This window comes from Moschus berezovskii, chromosome 15 (assembly GCF_049115385.1).
Source record: "Moschus berezovskii isolate FMDL1 chromosome 15, NW_MosBer_1.0, whole genome shotgun sequence".
In the NCBI taxonomy this organism is placed as follows: Eukaryota; Metazoa; Chordata; class Mammalia; order Artiodactyla; family Moschidae; genus Moschus; species Moschus berezovskii.
Window position 1 is genome coordinate 55,288,835 of NC_142474.1, and position 25,611 is coordinate 55,314,445.

The 25,611-nt window shown below is 39.3% G+C and overlaps 1 protein-coding gene and 1 non-coding gene across 3 annotated transcripts; one reads left to right on the plus strand and one right to left on the minus strand.

Moving 5' to 3' along the window:
* On the minus strand, positions 1–25,581 carry LOC129558191 (heat shock 70 kDa protein 14). Of its 2 annotated transcripts, none has more exons than XM_055429084.1 (14): positions 25,423–25,581; positions 24,244–24,324; positions 24,086–24,168; positions 15,614–15,662; positions 15,389–15,494; positions 14,268–14,358; positions 13,229–13,333; positions 12,014–12,175; positions 10,286–10,441; positions 8,358–8,460; positions 3,657–3,869; positions 3,079–3,252; positions 1,072–1,142; positions 1–215 (listed from the first exon to the last, which is right to left on the minus strand). In XM_055429084.1, exons 1-14 carry the CDS (start codon positions 25,477–25,479, stop codon positions 137–139), a joined length of 1,530 nt encoding a protein of 509 aa, XP_055285059.1. In that variant the 5' UTR covers positions 25,480–25,581; the 3' UTR covers positions 1–136. The 2 variants fall into 2 exon arrangements, with proteins under 2 accessions (XP_055285059.1, XP_055285050.2); XM_055429075.2 differs by lacking the exons at positions 24,244–24,324; positions 25,423–25,581 and adding exons at positions 20,318–20,819; positions 21,296–22,020 and having other exon boundaries at positions 24,086–24,167.
* Positions 2,657–2,780, plus strand: LOC129535629 (small nucleolar RNA SNORD22). Its single transcript, XR_008681694.1, has one exon. It is a non-coding gene; the product is annotated as a small nucleolar RNA SNORD22 (small nucleolar RNA).
* Positions 25,582–25,611: the final 30 nt, after the last annotated feature.

Here is a 25,611-nt window from a genome sequence, read left to right on the forward strand (position 1 = left end):
TTACCAATATACTATAGTTTAATAGAAACATAGATCATACAGGTGATTTGAAAAGCATTTTAATATAAACATTCTTAAACAAAATGAAATAATGCTGACATTTTAGATTTAAAAAATTCATGGTTCCTCTAAAATACTAAGATGCCACCTCTATAGTGATTGCCTCACATTTGCCAGTTTCTTGATCTGTGCACGTCACGTGTAAAGATCCATCCCTATGCAAACAAAAAATAGTAACACTTCATAAACTCAATAAAAGCAGAAAGTTTGTAAGAAACTACTTGAGGACTTTGGGTAAACAAGAGATCATTTTACCTGCTGAAAGAAGAGTACTGAGAGATAAATAACTGAAAAACAACTTCATGTCTTTACATTTAGAATCATATGCCACACTTAGGTAGTTGTTCTTTAAAAATTTCCTTCTGTGTCACTATGATGAAGGTTGTATTCCTTGAGAACCGATGATGATAAAGACCGTGAGTTGAAAACTTTATGCAAGTTCAAGATACATCGAGTTGTTTTCAATCCCGGGCCATGACAGATCTACCCTAATGAATTCTACATTCTGGCTAAATATGATTTATGGAATAAATTGCCCTTAACGTTGATTTGGAAATTGATTTACTTGTAAGACACAGTATTATGGATGGACTATTGTTAAAGAAATGATAACAGCTGAATTTAATTTGTAGTATATGTCCTATAGATTTCCTGTTGAAATACTGAAATAAACTCACCCTTTCATAGGACAAAAATCAATTATGTAAACCTTAGGAAATCATATTTAAAGTCGATAAAAATTACGTCTCAAACTTGCATGGACCAGTTTTTTAGGTTGACTACAACCATAATAATAAAAGAAGTCACAAAAAATTCAGAATGCTAATGACTTGAGATATACTTTTCTTGGTAAATACAGTTAATTTTACAGGGAAAAATTTAAGTTACTGATAAGATCTTTATAACCTTTTAATGATTTTCTCAGAGTGACAACAGATAAAGAATCAATTGAAAAAAAGGTAGAATCTCAAAGCAAATTTTCTTAACATCAGAAGTACATTAATTTTTTACCTTTTCATAGTAAGAACAGCTAATATATCACGTAATCCATTTTCTTTTTTATCTAAATCTTGGAGCACAACCTGTTTAGGCAAAAATAATACAAAGATGATTCAGTATTTTGACATTAATAAATTGATGCATCAATTATTCCAATGGACTAAATCTTATTCATTACTGAAAAAACCTTTTAAAACAGGGCTGTTTTCAGTTCTTTTACCATTTATCATAATCCAGAGCATAGAATTAAGCTTTAACTGACATGTCTACTCTAAAAGGAGGGCATGGAAGATAACTAATATTATTTGTCCCTCTTAAATGTCATGTCCTAGATTAATATGATACTGTTTGTCTCAGAAAATAAAGACTGTTTTTCTTTTTGGTGATTACACTATTACAGTAATGCATACATTACATTTTGGCAAGCATTTGATATATACTTTAAAAAATTCAAATATTTTAAATGCACTTGAAAAAACCATTTAAAAGAAATACATGTCAAATTCTTTTGTACTACTATGATTACATTTGTAAGTAAGAACTATTAATGGATTTACTATAAAATTCCTCAGTTTCCTAAAGAAAGGCATACCAACAGATCAAGTTTGAAAGTGACTTTTCAGATTTTGCCAACATGAAATTTTATGACCTCAGGTAAATACCAAGTTTACTTATTTGTAAACTGAGGCAGTTAGAAGAGATGGAATCTGTAGAAGATTCTCTTCCAAATTCAGTATTATGTGACTAGTTTTTTCCTTTCCAGCATCTGGTAGCTGCAGAGTCTCAGAGAAAATGTGTGTCCAGAGAAAATGTAAGAAATGCAATGATTCATGAGATGAATACTAGACTTCCATCTGAGTTTAGGGCCTGGCACACAGCCAAGTACTTTTATAGTGATACATTGCAGAAGCATATGAAGGAGCTCTGAAACCTTTACTAGCTTGAACGAACCCAGGCAAGAATACTGGAGTAGGTTGCCATTTCCTACTCCAGGGGATCTTCCCAACCCAGGGATTGAACCCAGGTCTCTTGTGTCTCTGGCACTGGCAGGCAGATTCTTTACCACTGTGCCACTTGGGAAGTCCATTATTTCTTGGGCATGTTTCTAAGCAAATTACATGGCTCCACCTGATACTTTTTAAAGGATGTAGAGGACCATATCATATGATCTAAGCATGTGGTATTTGAAAAAGCAAACTTATCCTATATCAGAGGCAGCATGGTGCAATGGCAAGAGCATGGGCTCAGGAGTAAAACCAACCTGAGGATAAATCTCAGCTCAATCAAGCAAAAGGTATTTACTATCATGAGCCTGTTTTTTAATCAACTATAAAATGCACACAATCATGTCTATCTCATAGCACTTGGGATTATGTTTGTAAATTGCCTAGTACAGCACACTTGGCATTTAGCAAACAAATAAATGTCATTTCCCCTGCCACTGACCTTATTGTCAAGGAGGGTAGAGAGCACAAAGAGAAGCAGTAGAAACACAACTATATTGTGTTTTTGTTTTCCTCTTTCAAATTGAAATAGCTTGTTTCTTCTCTTTCCAAAATGAATAAGTACAATTAATCCATTCATAAAAATGTGTTAATCCCAGTGAAGAAACATTCATATCTTATTTCCTGTCCTAGTCCCAGAGCCTGTAAAGGTGAACCCACTGGGGTTGGCTGGGGGAGAAGAGGAAAGCTCATTCCAGAAGGAACTGTCTGAGTGATTCTAAGGATTTCTAAACAAGGCAAAGAGGGGAATAAATGACTAGTTGAAAAGTAGATTGTATTTTTTTGGGGGGTGAAAAGAAAGAACAAAGCACACATGATGGAATCCAACATGAAGGAAATAAAAAATGAAAATTTTTTGTACAGATTACCTGTTCAAATTAGCATATAATCATTTCAGCCTGTCTAAATAAGTTTTGTTCACAGTTTATGAATTAATGTTAAACTGAGCCTAAACCAGAAGGAAAAGCTAAACGGTTTCATGTGATTAATTCATAGTATAATCTGATATATTCACCTGTGCAAACTTGTTTTCTACTTTTGCAGAATTTTTCCCCTCAGACTCATAGAGTTCAAGACACACTGAGGATATACTTCCAGGGGCCTGTAATGTGTGTTGTCTTCGAGCTGGCAAAGGAGTCCCCGATGGAAACAGTACTTTGAAGCTGTTGGCTCCTGATTCATCAACTCCCTAATAAGCAGGAAAATGATATGCACATCCTTTGATATCATTACAGTGAGAAAAAAATCACTCCCATTAGAAATGATGATATAGTCCTTGTTGATAATCTCAACACTATAAAGCAGCAAAGAGAAGAAAATAGGACCGATCCTTAATCCCAACCCACTTTAAAAATAAATTGAAACATACACTTCTCAACCCGTATTAGAAGCTTATGATTAAAACGATAGCAACTTAAGAAAGAGATTAATTTCAACTGAAAGAATATCAGAAACTCATTACAAGTAAAATTATAAACCTAAATTTAAAATTTTTACCAGTATACAAGGTTTTATTTTAAAAACCGTATGTATGTAAACCTGTGGTAATAACTTTATACTATGTATGGAAAAGTAAAGACAAGCTAAACATACCTTAACTAAAATATCCTTGGCCGAACACTCTATCTGAAGAGCATCTTCCACTGAAAGGCTTTCTTTCCCAATAAGGATTCCTGCTTCTATAGCTGCACCAATAGGGATGACCTCATCAGGAGGAATGGAATTGAGAAGCTCAACAGCTGGGAAAATATCTCTAATCATTTGCTGTAGCCTTGGGATTCGAGAAGACCCTCCACAAAGGACAACCTAGAAAATAAAAACAACTTTCAGTTTTTTACTTTTAGAACAATGATTGTTTCTCAAAATTAGATGTAACAGGCCATCTTCATCACATAAAATGGTAAAATATAAGCCTTATTTTAGCATATTAAACTTATCATATAAAATATACACATATAAACATGGATTTAGTACAGTTAATATTTAACATATTCTTTACTTATAATGACAAAGTTTAAAATGACGTAAGAGTAAAAAAGAGCGCTGGTTATGGAGGCCGAGTGTCTGAGTTCTAATCCTGGCTCTATCACTTACACGCCAGCATTATTTCAGGGAAAGTCCTTACCCTCTCTGGAAATCTTTTATTGGGTTGGCCACAATGTCTGCTCGGGTTTTTCCATAACAGCTTACAAAAAGGAACTTCTTGGCCAACCCTATAGTTTCCTCATCCGTAAATGGAGAGCCAATTTCCTGATCCTTTGTCAGGATTAAATGTTTCAGTGAATATTGCCAGGATTAAATGTTTCAGTGAACATAAAGCCCATCATTTTCTCCCTCTATCCCTGTAAGAGGATTATACATCCCCACCCACAGCCACTGCCCAGACACTGCAACCCCTCCCTTTTATTTCTCTGCTCCATACTCAGGACTGGCCATGGGTCTAGCTTTAGCCAGGTGAATGTGAATACACTGGAGTACAACATATCTAAGCAGAAGTTTTAAAAGCCCTGCATGTTCTGCCAGCTCCTTTCCTCTTTCCCTCTGCCACACCTTTAGCCTGGGTCGTGGAATGAGAAGCACACAGAAAAATGCGAAAGCAGTAGACACACGATCACCTTCAGCTGCTCATGTGGAACACAAGCAAGGAAAAACTGTTCACTACAGAAAACCAGTGAGACTTGGGGGTTGTTCATTACTGACACAAGGTCAACAAACTACAGAGACAACACTATATTTCTAAATTCTCAAAAGTTTCTATTTTAGAAGTATCTAGTGGGAAGCTTGTATATTGTCATCCTGCTTATTTAACTTATATGCAGAGTACATCATGAGGAACTCTGGGCTGGAAGAAGCACAGCTGGAATCAAGATTGCCGGGAGAAATATCAATAACCTCAGATATGCATATGACACCACCCTTATGGCAGAAAGTGACGAGGAACTCAAAAGCCTCTTGATGAAAGTGAAAGAGGAGAGTGAAAAGGTTGGCTTGAAGCTCAACATTCAGAAAACAAAGATCATGGCATCTGGTCCCATCACTTCATGGGAAATAGATGGGGAAACAGTGGAAGCAGTGTCAGACTTTACTTTTTGGGGCTCCAAAATCACTGCGGATGCTGATTGCAACCATGAGATTAAAAGACGCTTATTCCTTGGCAGGAAAGTTATGACCAACCTAGATAGCATATTAAAAGCAGAGACATTACTTTGCCAACAATGGTCCGTCTAGTCAAGGCTATGGTTTTTCCCGTGGTCATGTATGGATGTGAGAGTTGGACTGTGAAGACATCTGATCGCCGAAGAATTGATGCTTTTGAACTGTGGTGCTGGAGAAGACTCTTGAGAGTCCCTTGGACTGCAAGGAGATCCAACCAGTCCATTCTAGAGGAGCTCAATCCTGGGTGTTCCTTGGAAGGACTGATGCTAAAACTGAAACTCCAATACTTTGGCCACCTCATGCGACGAGTTGACTCACTGGAAAAGACTCTGATGCTGGGAGGGATTGGGGGCAGGAGGAGACAGGGACGACGGAGAATGAGATGGATGGATGGCATCACCGACTTGATGGACATGAGTTTGAGTGAACTCCGGGAGCTGGTGATGGACAGGGAGGCCTGGCGTGCTGTGATTCATGGGGTCGCAAAGAGTCGGACACAACTGAGCGACTGAACTGAACTGAACTGACTGAGTGGGAAGCTGCTGTATAGCACAGGGAGCTCAGCTCAGTGCTCTGTGATGTCCTAAAGGGGTGATCGCCTCCCCAAGAGGGAGGCGATAAATGTATACATATAGCTGATTCACTTTGTTGTATAGCAGAAACTAACACAACTTTGTAAAGCAATTATACACCAAAAAAAAAAAAATCCTTAATTCTAAGAATGCACTTGATCTTTAGTCAAACAATTGAGGACTGTACCATTTGTGACATCTAATGTCAGGGTTGTATGACCAGTTAATGAAGGAAGAGAACTCACATTAACTGATCATCTATGGTCCATCACACCCCGTGCCATACATGGTTTTAATTTAATCCTCATAACGACCCTATAGGATAAGTTATAATACTTACCTGAAAGTTAAATATTATCACCCTCCTAATAAAAAGAGACAAGACAGTAAGGCTCAGGAAATTAAGTGATTGGTCTATTCTGGAACTATTAGAACTGTGAGCTTTCCAATTCAGCTGGATCTGTCTCTAAGCTCATACCCTTCCCACCACTGCCTTGTATCATTTATACCATGTGCTTTCATCTTTATAAGCCTCCCTTTCACTCACGTACCACAATGCACAACGTATGTATGCAAAAAAAAAGAGAAAAAAAACACAAAACCCAACTGAACTAAAACCTCTACAAACAGACAAAAGAATGCAACTTTCATGTTACAATATACACAAAAATACTTTCAAACTACAGCAAATTAAAAGAAAACAGTAATAAATACTTGTCAAACACTTGAACAAAGATGGAATTGGTAAATTCAGAAGCAGCTGAAGAAATTAAAGTAACAGACCAACAGATTTAAATAGATCAATAAATGAAACCTCAGTGTGTCAAATTCCCATCCTCCCTAATAGAACCAAAATTCAATAGTAAACTACATGCCTCAAAAGAAGGTTGCAGTAAATAGCAGTTAATTTTCTGATTATACAGAGCATTTACACAAATAAATTTTAAAAATCCATAAGATTTAATTGACTAAACAGGCAAAGAATATGAAATATTTACACATAAGGAGATACAAAATTAAACATTTACTATTTGGTAACATTGATAATACATTTTCAAAGAATCATAATAGTCAATAAAATATAAAGTAAAAACTTATCTCTTTTCAAGTACTTAATGGAAGATTTATCTTTAAATGATAAAACTCAGTGTCAGCAATGTTATACTAAAATGTCTATTCTCATACACTGCTGATGAAAGTATGAGTTAATTCAGCTCTTTTGAAAAGTAACTGAAGGCAAAAATAGGCTTCTGCTATTTATATTCTTTGACTCAACATTTTTATTATAGAAACCTATCCCAAAGAATAATCTTAAATATAGGAAGAGATGGGCATCACTTTTCTGGGGAGGGGAAGACCCGATCTAGGAGTTCAAAAGAACAATGAAATAATCTGTGGTGCTCTTCCTTTTCTAGGATATTAAGAGCCTATTTAAAATTATTTCTTAAATTTTTATTTACTTATTTAGGCTGTGCTACGTCTGTGCTGCTGCATACACTTTCCTCTAGTTGCGGAGAGCAGGGCTACTCTCTAGCTGTGGTGCACAGGTGAGGCCTCTCTTGTTGTGGAGCGCAGGCTCCAGGGTGCACTGGCTACACAGTTGTGATTCCAGGGCTCTAGAGCACAGGCTCAATAGTTGTGGTGCACGGTTTACTTGCTCGGTGGCAGATGGGATCTTCCGGGACCAAGGATTGAACCCATGTCTCCTGATTTGGCAGGCAAATTCTTTACCACTGAGCCACCGGGGAAGTCCAACAGTCTATTTAAAATTGTGTTGATGAAGACTATATAGTAATATGGACAAAGAAATTGGTTATAATATTGTATAAGGAACATAAAATTCAAAATTGTGTAACAAATTTGACAAGTTTATTATAAAGTAAGACACTGGTCTTATTTTCTGAGTTTTCTTATATGAAAATTCCTTTTTCAACAACAATGAAAAATGTATATATATTGTAAAAGAGTAGAAATAATCTTGGGGAAAAAACTACAAACCAGCTGGAATATTTTTGAAAGTCTCTAAATCTTTTCTTATGCAAGCAAATATGCAATATTTCTCAGCAAGCAGAGAGAAGGAGACTGTTGTACTGGTTAAAAACAGAACTGGGAACCACACTGAGTTAAATCCTGGTTCTTCCACTAGCCACATAATCACCATAAAGCTACTTATACCTCTGTATCTCTGTGCCTCCAATTATAAAATGGAGGTAAATAATATCACCTACTTCATAGAGTTCCTGGTTAAGATACAGCAAGTTAATTCATGTAAAACACTCAGAAACAGTGCCTGACACCTAACAAACACTCTAATATTTGTCAGTTTTTGCTTATATACAAAAAATACACTGAAAAAGAATTTTAATCTTTTTTGCTAATAAACATACAGAACTGTGAGTTCATTAGAGCCATTAATCAAAATTTTATCAATTTCCTTATTTCCCAATGTAACATAAGAAAATATTTACATGTATAAAAATACCCTTTCAATACCAAGGGATCATTTCCTAAATTCCCAGTCAAAAACTATTCCTAACATAAATAAGAAAAATATAAAAGTTATTACCTTGTTGATATCATCTGCTGTAAATCCACTTTGTTCTAAGACTTCTCTGATTGCTTCTATACATTTATTAAAAAGTGGAGAACACAGAAGTTCAAATCTTGCTCTGTAAAAACACATAAACACAGAAGAGACAGCAGAAATAAGTTAAACAAGACATCTTTTTCTTGTAAAGGGTAATGTCAAAACCTACTGTGATAGATCTCTTAAGAGTAGGTTTATGATCAGAACAGGATATTAAACACTCAGCAGAGCAATATCATGGGAGGAAAAAGTCTAGGTTATTCATCTACAAATGTATATAATATTAAATTCACATAGAAAAATTATCATACCCATAGCCTGCTTATAAGCTGTCAAAAAACCTAAAAATAAATTCTCAGTGTATGGCATTTCTACCAATAAATCTATTGATTCAAATCAAACCATAATTTGGAAATTTTTGCTGTTTCTATGTTTTGTTTTAAAAACTGTGTCTCACTACTTTTCTTTATGTTCTGAGCCTCTGCTGTACTTAAGTTTAGTTATTTGCACCCCCTGAGAAGCCTGAATGCTAGCAAATAAAATGACAAATTCTATTTCCTTCTTAATAACTAATATAAATAAGCAAACATTTACTGAGTACTTGGACAAACTTAGCACTTAGTTAAATATTCTCGAAAGAGAAAAAATATAAAGACTCTCTTGCCCACAAGAGATTAAAATTTAATAGAACAACTTTCTTTTAGGTTGTAGCTTGAAATCTCTTAAAATATATAGAGAACGTTCTGGAGCCACTGGTCACTTGAGACTACTGAGCACTTAACTCTGGCTAATGCCACTGAGGAACAGAATTTTTAATGTTATTTACCTATTTAATTAACTAAAAATTTTAAATAGCCACTGGTGGCAGTGCTGACCTGAATCGGGGAAAACCCAAGGAGAAAGAGGGAGCAGGCTACAAGGGCCAGACAAAGAGAGAATTTAACCAGAGTAGAAAGCCTAAAAATAATGTAATACTGTATTCTGGATATTCACTATGCTTCCAAGTCACCTGTTAGCTTGTTGGGAGGTTTAAATAGTGCTAACTCATGGCAGCTATTAATATGGTGAGTAACACACAACACACAATGAGAGGACAATGGCCTCCCCTACCCATTCCTGGGTGGAGGTGCAATCATTTGTAACCAATGTTTTGGATTATGGAAAAGATATGAGCATTAAAAACAATTTTATGCACATTAAACCTGTGTTTACTAAATGTCACAAAAGCTATTAAAATTTAATATGTTGCCAATAGATGACAAAGCAAATAAAACCAAGACAGAGATCAATCCTCAGAGTAAGGTGAAAGGTAATGAGAGCATGAACTCGGGAGTCAAACTAGCTGGGTTTGCATCTCAGGTCTGTCACTTACTAGCTGAATAACCTTGGACAAGAAATGAAACCTCCTGTGTAAAGTAAGGAAAATAACAGCACTTACCTCATTGGGTTGTTATGAGAATTTGAGAGTTGATACATAAGAAAGAACTTAGAATACAGCCTGCCACACAGGGGTAACAATGAAATAGTAAACAACCACTGATGCATGTGGAAGCTCCACAAAGAACTAGGGACGATACAGGTGGGACTGCTAGTCAAGAAAGGAAATTTACAAATCTCAAACTTTCAAGTTTCCTCTCATCATTCTTTCAAAGGCCTGGGATGCTTCTGTCATACACTGCTCCTGGTAGGTATAACGTAACAGGGCAGTCACCACTGACATGATTGCTTTGGGAACAGTCATTTAGTCTGACAAGAGCTGAAAACTCTGGAAGCAAAGACAGAAAAGCTCTCCTTTTATAGTGGGCTAAAAACCTCAAGTGAGAAAATGAAAAATCTGAAGGGAGAAAATTATACCTAATTATGAATACATTTGGAACTTTTTGAAGTTTTTCGAACTGCAGTTTTACCTAGACACGTTGCAGTCAAAATCCTGACCTTCATACAATGAGTCAAGGAAGCAATTGGCGCTTCCCAAGGTTGACAAAGAATGTTTTGCAGTGTCAGCACCGTTCATCAGCTTCATCATGGCGCGGGCATTTCCTCTCACATCATGTCTGAAGGATCTAAACAAGAAATACAGTTTTTGAAGTTTAAAAATTACTAGGTTATTTAGAATTTATTGTAACTAAAATCTGAATAATCCCCATTAGGATAACTGTAAGCTCATAAATCAGGGACTTCCCTGGCGTCCAGTGGTTAAGACTCTGTGCTTCCACTGCAGGGGGTGCAGGTTCCCACCCCTGGTAGGGAAGATCCTGGATGCTGTGCCACATTGCCAGTAAAAAAATAAATAAATAAGCTCAAGAATCAATATCAATACCAGATTTTATTTTTTCAGAATATATAAGGAAAGAGAATTTGAAGAGGGGTCTCAGGAAAAATGAATAACCAATATCCTTAAGACTGAATTGCTGGATTGTTTAACAAGTTATGGACTGCACTGAAGAAGTACAGGAGCCGTCATCTTTTTGCAGATGAGACAAAAGGACGTTGAAGGACATTCATGCAACTGGGTCAAGTCTCATACCTCACCCTTTACAACCGTAGCATGATTCTTGTTGAATAGCATAGAATTATCTGTCCAGCATTAAAAAAAAAAGAACTAAAAATGCTTCCTCAAAGAAATTTGAAACATATAAAATATGTAAAATTACAGTTCTTCTACCTCCAAGGTGAGTTAACTGTTAAAACTGCTTTGCTAAGTGGTGACTGATGGTTCTGTTTTTAAACATGTTTAAAACCCATAATAAAATTAACAGTGCCCTTCCTTGAGTTGGAGGGGCTTCCCTTGTGGCTCAGCTGGTAAAGAATCTGCCTGCAATGCGGGAGACCTGGGTTCGATCCCTGCATTGGGAAGATCCCCTGGAGAAGTGAAAGGCTACCCACTCCAGTATTCTGGCCTGGAGAATTCCATGGACTGTATAATCCATGGGGTCGCAAAGACTCAAACACAACTGAGTAACTTTCACTTTCTTTCACTTTCCTTGAGTTGGAACACCTTTATAACAAAAAGCAGCACAGGTCTTCATTGAACAAATGAGAAATTACCACTTTTTCAGGACTTTTTTTAACCCACTGTAGTCAAACTGATGAAAACACTACTTTTTAGAGCAGTGACGTCCCAAATATAACCTTTATATATCTGACTCATGATGTGCCAAACAGGATTAGAATTTTGAATGGAATAATTACATCCAGCAACAAAACTAAAATATTCCTTTGGTAATAGATACCCTATAAGACTGGTTCACTGAAATCTAACTACAACATAATCTTTTACACCTGTAAAAACTGTTCAGAAGGTAGTGAGACCTTACTGCCTTTACTCTCCTTCACCCAAACATAAAAGCAACCACTGACGAATTAGGAAGTGAGATCCAAATTCATGCAGTTCAGTGTCTGGTGGTCCCTTACAGAGTGAAAACTCTAGGTATACTGCACTAGGGAGCTGGGTCTCTGCTTTCGCCTGTTTGTCAGGATAGATTTTATAATTTCAGACATGAAAATATCCAGCGCCCTGGAAAAACCATGCCCTCCTTTGAAAGGACAATTTCAAATAAATTGGGTAAAAAAAGTTAAACCTGAAGCTAAATTTCAGGTTTATCATCAAACATATCAAGTCCATTAATACTCACCTCTGAAACTCAGAGGCTAGGTACTGTGCTAAGGTTTCTGTGAAGTGGGTACCTCCAATGTTATTATCAGTGTTTGTTGAAAGAACACGGTATATTCCACTGTTAACTTCCATGACACTGATAGATAAGGATGTTCCTCCAAGTTTGAACACCAAAATGTTGCTAAAAAAATAAAAATAAACACGAGTAAGTTATGAAAGAACCATAGTACTGTAAACCCAATTTTGATTTCTAAGAAGTCATTTAGTTTAACTCCTATAAATCACAAATGAGGAAACTGAAGCTCTTACAGGAGGAACTGAGTTGTCCATGGTTATTGCTTAGGAATGAATCAAGCCTAGAAACCAGATCTTCTGATTTTAAGTCAAAGCTCATTTTTTATTTAATCCTGCTGGCAAAATTGTATTCTTTCTCACTAACTGGAGTTCAAGACACTAACTTTTCAAAGTAAATAAAAAAGAGATTTGCAATTAAAGTAAGTCTAAGAGCATTAAATATAGAAACTTTGTTAATACTCTTAGTTACTACTGCAATATCCATGTTCTATAAAAGTTAAAACATATGCAAAACTAAGTATTAATTTCCTATGAATCAAAATCCAAAATTTCTGATATTCTACACTTTGGATTACTTAAATTCCTAGTGATTTATATTAGTTTCTTTGTGAGATATGAATGAGAAGAAACAATTAGGGAAAAGTAACACATCTGAATTGACATCCCTAGTTGCATAATGTGTCAGATCTATTAGGACCAGTTTTACAATTAAATTAGGAGGACATTTTACTATTTCATTATCAAATGAAATCTTAAATTCCCATGCTGGCCTTTCTGTTATCTCCTGCCAAGACAAATGTACATGAAAGTCCTCACTGTTTTTCTAAGCATGTTTAATATTCGAATTGGTAGTAAACTTAACAGTGTCCCAGAGCTTCAGTTGTAACTTGGCTGCAAATCTTCCTTCACTAAAGGGACAAAGTGTTAGATGATAAGAGAAGGGCAGAAGGGCACAATCTTCCCTCCTGTTATATCTATTCTCTGCTTTCGAGGACATCTTTCTCATCTATTTGAAAAACTCTAGATGAGAATTTTGATGTCTTTCCATCTATAAAAGCTTGGAATGACTGCACTACATAACAATCTCTATTGAAATAATTGCTATCATCTAAAATGTTTTCTGCACTGAAAAACTTAAAGCTGAAAATATGGTTTTTACCTTTTTCCAGTGGGGGAGTCTTGTCCAATTCCATAAGCCAAAAGAGCTGCAGATGGTTCGTGGATTAACCGCAAAACATTAAACCCAGCAGCTCGGGCTGCTTCCCTGTGGACAGTGTGCTTTTAATAAATTTGGTATCACATGTTCAAGTCTACATTTTCAGAAATGCTCTGCTAAAGATTTTATGCAATAGCAGGTAAGATTTCACAAGCAGAACATGAAGGGTAATGATCTTTTAGAAGCAAGATAACAGAACACAAGAAAGAGACCTAAGTCTTTAAGTGTAGAGATCAATCTCTCTTTAAAATAATAATGTTCAGTCTATTTTCTTGACAAAGAAGATAACATGTGCCTATATTAAGGAAAAGAAAGCTCTCTAAATGCTTGAGCTTACAAGTTTCAGAAAGAGATTAGGACATATTTTATAACTCATTTTAGAGTTAATACAATACATATTTATAATACATTTCCAATTTCTTTAGATTCGCAGCTTTAACACTCCACAAGTACAAGTAAACAAAGCATTTCTGTGGCCCAGAAGCAACTCAGATGTTCAGCAAAGCCCTACAGGGAACTCTATCCACAGAACAAAAGACTGGGTGCTTGCCATTACATTTGCATAACAACCAATGAAAACTAGATACAATTTTTTGTTTAGATATTTATCTAGGTTAAAAAAAACCTCAAATATTCTCTAAAATTGCTTATTTTTATACAATTCCTACATAAGCCTTAATTACAATACACTAAGGCAAAGTGATTCACAAATGTCAACTTAATCTGGTCATCAAATGTTTCCAATCAAAACAACGAGGAAGATATCAATACATGCAGTTTCAGGTTCTTTTGACACTTCATAAAATATAGGAACTATTAATGATTATTACCACACTTTTACCACAGGATTTACATATATAAATATATAAATGATTTACAAACACAACATTTTCTGTAAGATATTTTCACATACAATTTTACCTTTTACTATATAGCAATGTTGTGAAATTTGTATTTAAGAGAAACTTCATATTATACTTACCCAAGAGCACTTTTTTGCTTTTCTCCAAAATCAAATGGAACAGTAATGACTACATCATTGGCATCTGAGCCCAAGACAGAATGTGCCGTTTCTGTATATGAAAATAAATTTTTTAAGTTCATGAAACTTAATGTGGTAATCATGTCATGACATACATAAGTCAAATTATTACACTATACCCCTTAGTTATATAGTGCTGTATGTTAATTATATCTCAATAAAACTGAAAGAAAAACAAATTCTGACAATATACAAAAATGATACACAAGTGATACTGATGTTTATTCATTTGTGCCAAAGATCTTTTTATTATAAAGATTTTCCAATTTGTGAGGCTGTCCCACCCCACTGATCTTCTCCTCTTGCTCTCCTAAACTGGGCACTACTTTCTATGGTTTTGGTATAGTTTGTGGACATGTGATGAGGTACTTTCTAAAGCGTGCGGTTCTCAGGCTTCCAAGTCTCAACCACCTCCCAAATGAGATGGGCCCCACTGAGAATGGGCTTCTGATGCACATAGGCGCAGGCCGACTACACTGAGAACGGGCTTCTGACGCACACAGGTGCAGGCCGACTACCATAAAAGGCTGCCCGGTCCCATTACTTTCAGCAGACTCCAGAGCTGAAGAGAGCCTCATCAACATCTACTCCAGAAGTCCTCAAGTGGTTCCACAGGAAGCTGCTCAGCTCCAAGCTTTTGCCTGAAGGTGGGCTTCCGTCTATGGAGTCACACAGAGTCGGAAACGACTGAAGTGACTTAGCAGCAGCAGCAATAAAGCCAGACCTACCTAATCTGCCTAAACACTGTGGAGATTGTACTATCTTGAGGGAGACATAATAATTCACTTTTCACCAGCTTACTGGCCACTTCATCTTCAGAAGTTTTGAAAACGCTGATTTGGTCCCATCCATTTACATTTCTTCTGGGTAAACCCCAGTCAAGGAAAAGAAGTCATCTAATCAAGGTCACATGGCCAGTTAGCAGGCCAGTCAGGTCTAGTATAATTTAGACCTCCTCATTGCACATCTGCTCAATCACCCTGCTTCGCTCCAGATCAAAAAACACCTCTAGCTTTTTTAAAAGGTCAACTTTTAAAAAGATCTTTTCCTTTGCTCAATACCTTTCATTTTACTAAATATCAGTCTGGCAACATCTTCTGGGCTGACAAATTTCTTTTCTTCTCCAGTATCTATTTCATATCGTAACTTCCCATTTTTTTCAATGACCTGTGAAAGAAGTGTGTTAAATGATTTTAACAAAATACAAAGTTTCAAATCAATATAATTGGTCATGACCTTGGCAATTACTTTGTGTAACAGGGAAGTAATAATAGAAGCATACTCACTAAACATTTACTTTCCATGATGTATTTCCGAGACTGAGGATCATCAGAGCTGTCCATAAAGACAAATATAAATATTTATATCATAATCATTGATATGTAAGTTTTAAAGATTATATTCTTCAAACCAACAAGTATAAAATATAATTACAGTAATTCCATGAAAGCGTTAATCTTCACATTTGAAAGTAAATAACTCTTACTTGTTTTGATCTTACTATCAATAGATGTTATACATTTGAGAATATTTTCATAGTATCAATTACTTTAAGTCCTATAGTATCATATCTTTGATCATATCTCAGAGCCAAACCACTGAGGTTAAAAAGAACAAAAGGAGGTAAAACTTCAAATCAGAATACCTAACACCATCTTTGTTGCTTGGTTTCTGAACATGAATAATGTCTGAAACCTGAAAGCACTGAGCAAAAGTATGAATATTATTCTATGTAAAAGTACAGAGTACCACAAGTAGATAGATACTGTCCTATACAAAGTAGGTACTCAACAAATGCATATGGCAAGGAAAAAAACAGACAATGGGTGTTAAGTTGCTCAAAATAGTAATACAAATTAATGCAGACTAGCGACTGAACCAACTTAGCAGCAGCAGCAGTGCAGACTACAAAATGTTTCCACTGGAGCTTCCCAGCACTTAAGCAGGGTTAGTTTGGCAGGTAGTATTTAGGAGTAACAGATTTATAGACAGTCAACAACTTACAAGCTGATAAGGGGAAGAGTCAGTACTTGATACCAGGTCTTCTCTACCAGGCTAGATAGACTGCCTTGCAGTGAAGACAGTGAACAACTAAGGTACTTTTGCCTTGAGCAGGGATAAAGTCTGATGGTTGGCCTAATTTCATCTAGAAATGAAGATGAGGTCAATCCTTCCACTTAACCTTTCTTGCAGCTATTCTGTCCAGAGACCAGTCTTAACTATTTAGTAGGAGGAGATGAAAATTAACAGTGGCTCTTCACTGAAGGGTTACCGAACATGAGGGCCCTAATCTGTAAACAAGGGGGAAATGAAAGGGGCTTAAAATGGAATTAATTTGGCTTAGAACTTTGTTGGCAATACTTGTAGATTCCTCCTATCACCTCCACTATCACAGGTAAGCAGTTTGTCTGACGTCACATGGCTAATTAATAGCACAACTGGCTGGAATCCAGATCTTTCATATAAAGTTTAGTATTCTTCCCACTAACTCCTCCCCTCTTTTCTAAACCCAGTATTTATACCGTATCCTGGACAAATATTTTAAGGATAAGAATAAAAAGACTAAGTGTGCCTATGATAACTTTTTCCCCCATCGATGCTGTAATGTTGGCCTGACATGTAGTGGTTCTGTTGCCTTTAGAACAGAATTTAAGCCAACCAGGATGATTTCTCTGTCACTCAGATAATTTGCCACAAAAGGGTATTTTAATGACTTTAAATGGAATTTAATGAACTCTTAGAAATGGCAGTTTTGGACTTGATAGGATTAATGGGATTTAAATAACTTTTAGAAATGGAAAATTCTTTCTCAACTGAGGGTCTCGTTCATTGAAGACAGAACACACATGTAGCTCTGAAGGTCTCAAAGAGGTAAGGTCCTGGAGGTTAGCCAGTGGATAAGCAGAAAACAGAGAATGGAGATGATGGACAAATGTTCACAGTAGCGTCAGAAAGTAGTGGACTGACCCACAGCTGTGTACAGATAGCAACTTTATTTGTCCACACCAGAATCGAGTCACTCCACAGAGAGACAGAGGGTGGTGGGAGGCTGGTATACACAGCACCATTTACTTTGCAGGCTTCAGGAGGCAGAGCATCACTCCTACCAGGGTACCCTGGGATTCATCCTCCTTTCTCGAAGGGCCCCTTGCAATAGGCAGATCCTCGCCCCACACTAACATGCTACTGGGCTTGTTCCCCACACTGTCCCAGCACAGAGCCTGTTATAGCCACCTGTCCACTGGGTCCTCATGCAGCTCCTGTGAGGTAGCTGGGATAGCCTCCCACTGCAGAGGGGAGGGGCCTGAGGTACAGAACGGTAAAGTGACCTGCTTGTGGACGGATGGGGAGGTTGGGCTTAGAGCTCAAGCAGGATATCTGGGCCTGTTTCCCTCCAGTCTCCCCTTATTACAACTTCCTCCTCTTAACAGGCTTTGGCCTGTTTTTCTGTTGACTTCTTTAAGATCTTTCCCTTTAGTTTTATTCCCACCTTCAAGTTACTTCACCCATCAGGTCTGCACACTACTGCCTCCAAAGTTCAACTTGACCTTCATGCTTTAGCACTTCTCTTATCTCCAATAAATCCCTGACGGAGTACTTTGCTACCATTAAGTGATTGATAGAGTATGGGCCTAACTCTTTCAAGTACTTCCTTAATTTTTCAGAAAATCTAACTATCTACAGTAGTGTTATCCAGTTGTAACTGAAATGGATCCCTCTAAATAAGGGCCTAAAACAACACAGAAAAAAAAAATTATCTCCATTTCCAGGCCTTTTTAAAGCAAGGAATCTATGTCTGGGTGTGAAGTTAATACAAGTCCACGAGAAGTCATAAATATCAATACTGTAGAATCTTTCCTTAAAATACAACTGTTAGCAGTACTTCAAACATACATTAATATGCTGCTGTGACTGAAAACATGACAATCAAAATTTCACTTTGTCTTCTGTTATGCTGTTTGTCTAATTTTCTGGAAGGTATGAGTAAAGCCATCTGGTACAAACTTCTCTTTAGAGATAAAAAAACGGAGGCACAAAAAAAGACAAGTGATTTGCTCAATGTAACAAAGCGTGACAGCATCAGAACCCAGGAGTTCTAACTCTATTCAAGTGTAGTCTACCTCACTCCTCCTCCATAACCGCTCGTTCACCAGAGCAGCTTGCCTGCCTGCCATCTGTTCCTGGTTCCAGGGATGTTCCCACTGTGGTTTGGACCATTTCTCCACCTAATTGTATTGCCAGCATTTAGGTAAGCAACCGAGCTGCAAAATATAAAACAAAACCTCTCCCAACAGGCCTGCACTTTTTATTTCACTCTCTAGATTATAGGAGGGCTTCCCTGGTGGTTCCAGTGATAAAGAATCTGCCTGCAATGAAGGAGACACAGGTTTGATTCCTGGATCTGGAAGATCATTGGAGAAGGAATGGCAACCCACTCCATATTCCTGCCTGGATAATCCCATGGAAAGAGGACCCTGGTGGCCTACAGTCCATGGGGTCACAAGAGTCATACACGAGTCAAGAGACTAAACCACCACCACCACCACTAGATATAGGAAAGCTATTTAAATTCCAAGTCTTTTTATATTTCCTGAAATAACTCACGTCTCTTACGTCTCCTGCATCAGCAGGCAGGTTCTTTACTACTGAGCCACTTGAGAAGCCCAAATAATCACTAAGAGCTTTAAGTCAGGTTAACGATGGTCAGTTATGGCTTCCCTTCTAGGAAGCCTGGCTCAGTACCATCTTATCTCCTCTAGGAAATGTGTGTGTTTCAGAGAGAAAGGGGATGTATCTGTGAAGGGCTGGTGCTTTTAAAAATAGCTATCTGTTGCAGGCTGTCCTTATTCATACCACCCTCTATTGTTCCCAAAGCTATTCTCGTCTAATATATGCCATTAACAAGGTGAACTTTTGTCTACACCTTGTGAGAAAAAGTGACTTTGGAGAGTTTCCTAGAAGAAACATTTTCTCAGGCTTGCCTTCTGCAACATACTAGACAGAAAACAAAGACGCAGAGAAGAACAAAATTAGCTTCAAGTATTTGGGAAGCTTATATAATCCAAATTGTTTCCATGATGTCCAAATGACAAACCAAACCTAAAGCTATGTAATTATGAATATAAAGAAACCTAAACATGGAATGCAAAGAATTTACTTATAGGGAGTATTTTATAAGACAGCCAATTTCTCATCAAAGATTATCAACATGAACCAAAACACACGATTGTGGCTTCCTATCAGTTCTGAATCATATCCATAGAGGTAAGAGACTAAGGACAAGTAAAATGGAGGGAAAAATGGTTTGACTATTAAGTGCTTGCTAGTAGTTATGTCACAGACACAGCAAATATAAAAAGGGACCAATATATGTTGTGTCTACATTAGCCTAACGAACTACAGAGAGGTTTTAAGAAATGAAGATTGTAAACTCCAGGAAACAGTCAAGTTAAACTAGTAGAGATTTAAGCAATGAGGTCGTGGTGTACAATCCTAATTCTGTATCTTGTCAACTACTGTGCCTCACCCCAGCCCTCTCTCAGCCAAGGTCATATGCTTTAATAACTTACATGTGTATAGTGCTTTAAACCCTTTCACATCTATTTCAGCCATCTGATCCTCACAACAACCCTGTGAGGTAGGCAGGTTTAGCAGCTGAGGAAGCTGGTGTAGAGAGGTAAACTCAAGTGTCTCCCATCAGTGACAAAGCCAGGGCTAGCTAGCTCTGTGGACTTGGCTGCATCCTTTTTCTACTGGGCCACCCCTTGCGTTTCTAAAGGGTCTTTCAACTAGTGGAGACACCTGGGAGCAGCCACTAGCGCGTATGTTCCTACCACTCTACACATTAACCGTCCATCCACTCTGTTTTGTCTGAGGACACGGAAAAGGAGCCAGGGTAACAGGAGGCCATCGGTTGGACCCAGGCTCTGCCAATGTAGGAAATGCACCCTTGCATGATCAGCTCCTAACTTTTGGTGTTTGAAATTAACCTCTGAAGCAACTTTTCAAGTCCTAGCTGGAAAGCCCCGGTTGCCTCTTCCACTGCCGTGGCCAAGCGTCTGACTGCGACCACCGCATCCCTGCGGAGCTCGTTGGCAGTGTCCTGCTGAGCGCTGGCCTCCTCGCCAATGGCAATCAGCCGATCCAGTTTTTCTTGCTCCCGCTTTGAAAGTTCTTGTGCCAACCTCCTGTTTTCTGCCAGCTCGGCTGCAATAGTCCTGGCCACTGACCGCCTTCTTCGCCGGGCCCACCTGGGAGGGGGCTCACTGGTCAAAGGTCTATCCCCACCAGAAACAAAAGGAGCCCCGGAGGAGGAGGAGGCTGGAGGCCGCTGTATGGAGGCCACCCCGTGAATGTTTCGGCTGGAGCTGGAGCAGGGGCTGGGCTCACCGGACACAGCCAGTCTGGTCATGGGGATGCTCTGACAGGGGGCAGCTGCACCTCTGAAAAGGTGATGGGAGCTGCTGTAGCTGGGGGTCCCTTGAGAGCACCCTGAAAAACAAAGCAACAATGTTGCAGAGAGGACATTCCTGCTATGGGAATGCTCGGAGCCAGCCGCAGAGTTGAGAGGACAAAACCAAGGCATCTCTCTGCAGGGGGTAGGGAAGAATTCATTTTCTCATGCAGATATTTTGGTCTGCTACAATAGTATGTCCAAAACATCCCCCTCTGCCTTCCACGGAGCTATCCAACCCTTTCTACAGCCACAAGTTCCTAAGTCCCCATTATAAATAATGCCCAAACTAGTTTGGTTCTAAAGAGTACTTTGAGGTTTAAAAGAGTTCTAATATCATACATACCTAGGGTTACAGCTTTTAAAAATCTGGAGCCCTTTCTCTCACCATTAGGTTTACACGAGAGGGCAAGGGCTGAAATAGCGACTATGCTGAAGAGGTCGCCATCCAAACACACACTGATGAAAACCAAATGACTCTGGGACCCCGACCCGTCACACGCTTGGGGGTTACCTGCACCCGAGGATTCATCCCAGGAGTCCTCAAGGTCACTGGTTTCTGGCATCTGGTCACTGACCCTCAGCTGACAATCATCTGATTCCTTCACTGTTTTCAAAATAGGCTGATGCTCTGCTGCCTGAGTCCTTTTTGCTCCCAGAATGCTGGTCCCCTCCTCCCCTGGGGTGTCAGGGGCTGCTAAATTCAGGTCACTGTGCTTGGCCCAAGCAGCGTCCTCCATTAAGTTGTCTGCATCAGTCACTATCTGATTTCGGAGAAGCTGATCCAACGTATCATAAAAGGGACAGTGTGGTGGGTCGCCCACACTTGTGGCGTGGGCCACATAGGCCTTTAAGTATAATGCCTTCAGGACTTTGAACTTGGAGCGGCACTGACGCTCTGTGCGGCGGAAGCCTTCTTGCTGCATCCGCTTGGACACGGCCTGATAGACATCTGCGTTGTGATGCACGGTCTGCAGGCGCTGAATGTACTCTGCCTCGCCTAGTATGGAGAGAAGCGTCCGTGTCTCCTGTCTGGACCACCGGATGCCCGCACTGCTATTGGAAGTGGCCATGGCGGACTGGGGAGAAAGGCTAGCTGGAGGAGGCTCCTGGGCAGGAGGGTGCCGACCTGAAGGTGTGAGGAATTTCTGTGTGCTCCAGTCTATCTCCAGGAGCCAGCCGCTTCTTCCCTCTCTGGGCTAATTGCTGAGAAGCCAGGTCCAAGGACCGCATTTCTGGCTGGAAGGCCACAGGGGAATGAAAGTTACAGGAACGGTGTAAGGATAATTGTGGCAGTAGGTTAAGTGGTGCTACCTGTAAGTAGGTTGCAAAGAGAAACGGTGCCAGGGTTGAGAAAAGCCCAACTCTGGGAGTTTGCTCAGGATGGGGACTGGACCAAGGGCTACAAAGGGCCTTACTGGCTTGGCAACAAGGGGACTGGCTTCTCCACAAAAGGCAGGATGCTTCCAAGGCTGAGACCTGGAACCACCGTGTATCTGTAAAAATCACCATTGTCTTGTAAGTAGATAGACCAGAGGGGGCGGGGATGCCTGGACCCCGGGGGCATATCACTCTGGAGAAGGGCTAGCAGGACCATGGTGCAGCGATATGAGTCTGCTGGGGCTCATTCCTCACTAACCTCGGCCTGGGTGGCATGCTATGCTATGTATTACCCATCTGACTATCACCACTGCACTGCTTTGTTAAAAGGTAACTTCCAGGGCCAGAAAAGCAAGCTAAAGTTGTTCTCACTAATACAAAGCTTTTTGCCTAATATGGCAGAAGACATCCACATCTTTATTTCCACCACCTGCCCCCCAAATATCAACAAAACGCAAAAAGGGCTCCCAAAGAGATGCACCTATGGAACTATTCTGGATTTTGACCGTGTCAATGCCGGCACCCTGGTTGTGATAGTGTAGTATAGTTTTTCAATATGTTACCAGTTGGGAGAAAATGGTAAATCCAGAAATAGATTGGATCTCTCTGTATTACTTCTTGCAACAATATGTGAATCTACCATTATCTAAAAAAAAATGTTTAATTAAAAATATATATTATTGGCTGCTTACTTCCTGCCTCTTTTTTTTCAGTTTATAATTTGAAAAATTTTGACAGCAATTTAATTTATTTTCAATATGCTCAGTACTAAGTTTAGTCAACAGATAAATGGATATGGGAGTGTATGTATCTTCACAATAATTTGAATTCTCTCCAAAACACTATAGGTTTTGACTTAATCACAGATATTCTAAAGAAAAAAAAAGAGCATTAAGTTCAACTTACCTAAATATAGGTAAAAGGTAGCAAAAAAACAAATATATATATATATATATATATATATATATCAAATTTAATCCATGACTTCCCAAACCTAAAAACAACACAAGGAAATTTCTACTTAAATTCTCACCTGAATAAGGTAGAAAGGAAAGAACCTGAGGTTAAGAGTTAGGTGTCCTGGACCACAGTGCTGTAGAGTTCACCCCCCTAAACTAATTTAGGGATACTGTAACTTCTACATGCTTTGATTTTCTTATCCAGAAATGAGGAGGTATAAAATATGCCCTACCAATCTTACAGGGATTTCTGTGGATTAAATAATAGATGTGAAAGCACTTTGAATATTTAAAAACACTATATCAAGTATTACAACTCCAATGAAAATGAAAACCCCTAATTTATAATTTGAGGTAATCTATAATTTGAGGAGACAGAAGTCTGGGGAAGCAGGCCTCTTTAATCTTTTAGTTAAAGTTATAGCAGATAATTAACCTGATTCTTAAGACATTAATTAAGCTGTTTTCCCTAATGATTAAATGTGTAAGCCAACTGGAAAAGTTAGTTCCCAGAAAGTGTCACAAAGAGATCTGAAGAAGAAAATCAATAGCTTCTATATATTCACCAATTACAAGAGACTTCACAAAATTCAACTATAGTGCAAAGAAATCTTCAAATTCCCACACAATCTCCCAGTTTTTAAAAGAGTACTGTAAAAACGTGTTAAGTTCAAACTGCCACCTCTGAATGACACAAATTATCAAAACTAAATGCACACTGGCATCTACCAATACTAACAGACCCGTAAGTGAGAAGCAAATGTCTCTGTGAATCCCATCTTTCAGAAAATTCAGCACTAATATCAAAAGATAACAGCCTACTGGGGAATTTTGTGAAATGACTCAGTCATTAAAAACAACGAAAAACACACTGGTGTTTCTAGTTTCATTTCAAATTACGCTTACATTCAAATTATAAACATGTTTTTTGCTACCATAGGTGAAAGTATTATTTTACTCCATACCTTCTGCCAAGGATCTGCTTGACTTTCATTACTGTGTTTGAAATATTCCTTATTCTACTTTGTTTTGCTGCCAATCCAACAACCTGAAAAAGAGCAATCTATTACAACACATGTCATTTTATACTTATTTCAACGTACAAAAATGAGGATAATGGTACCTCTTCATTTTTTGAGTAAGCAACAATGGCTGGAGTAACTCTGTCGCCTGCATCATTTGCGACCACATCAGCCCGGCCATCCTGGAAGTAAATACACAACTGTATTAGTTCTTTTGAAATGAAATATACAGTCTCCTTAGATACATTCAGACATATGTGGGGCCCTGTGACTGACATATATGTGGAAACAAAAACTGCTTTACTGTATTTCCTAGATCTTAATAAGACCAGAATTCTACAACCAGCTTCATTTTTCAGTCTGTTCTGCATAGTTGATAACAGAAGAGACATAATAATAACAACTTCTCTATATAAAATAACGTCTTAATACATTAACCTTTCTCTCTTCTTTTTCCCTGTAAACGCTCATCTTTCTTCCCTCTTTTAACATATGATGAATTAGCAACAATCCTTCGGCTTTTCCCTACAAATCATTTGAGGTTTAACCATGAGACGAGTATCAGTGCTGTCCCTTATTATTGCTCCTTCCGCCTCCCCACAGACGAGAAGAAGCCCTAAACCCCTAGTCGCACACTCATTTCCAGATAGGACAAGTGAATAGACCACACACCATCAACTGGCCTCGCAAGCTTCTCGGTATTAACAGGTCCAGTTCCAGATTGCGGCCACCTTGCTCTTTCTTGGCAAACGTCCAGAAACCTCCGGGTACCAGACGCTCGGGTCCCCCTCCCGGCCTCCTGCGTCCATGAGGTCCCCAGGTCCGCTTTCCTCCTCTAGGCCTCCAGCGTCCAGGACGTGGCCAGGTCCGTCTCCACCCCCGGGGGGGACTCCAGCTCCCAACGTGTCCCTGGGTCCGCCCCCCAAACCCCCGGGGCCTCCAGCGCCCAGCACGTTCCCGGGTCCGCCCTCGCCCCTGGGGCCTCCGGCGCCCAGAAAGTCCCTGAGTCCGCCCCCGGGGTCGGGGACTTCCGAACACGGAATGTCCCCGGGACCTCCTGCGCCCAGGATGTGCTGGGTCCGCAGATGCCTTTCCTGAGGGGCCGCGGGCGAAGAGGCCGAGTCCGCTCAGCCTTTAGCCCCGAGACTTCCTCGCAGACTCGCCTCTCCGTGAGAGGTCCCTAGGCCGGCGACACTCCGTTCACAACCCCGCAGACCAAAGGACTTGGCCTCGTACCCAAAGGACGCTGCACCCGCAACCCGGCTCCCCGAGCCTCTCACCTTATAGACGGCCACACAAGCTGATGTGCAGCCCAGGTGAACCCCGATGGCCGCCATGAGGCGGCAGAGACGCCGGCAGCACTAACGGGTGGTTTCCCAGCAGCAACAGCGCCGGGCCGCGGCGCAGCCCCATCAGGCACCGCGGAGACTTCACGTTCCCGCCCACCCACTGCGCCCCTGCACGCGCCG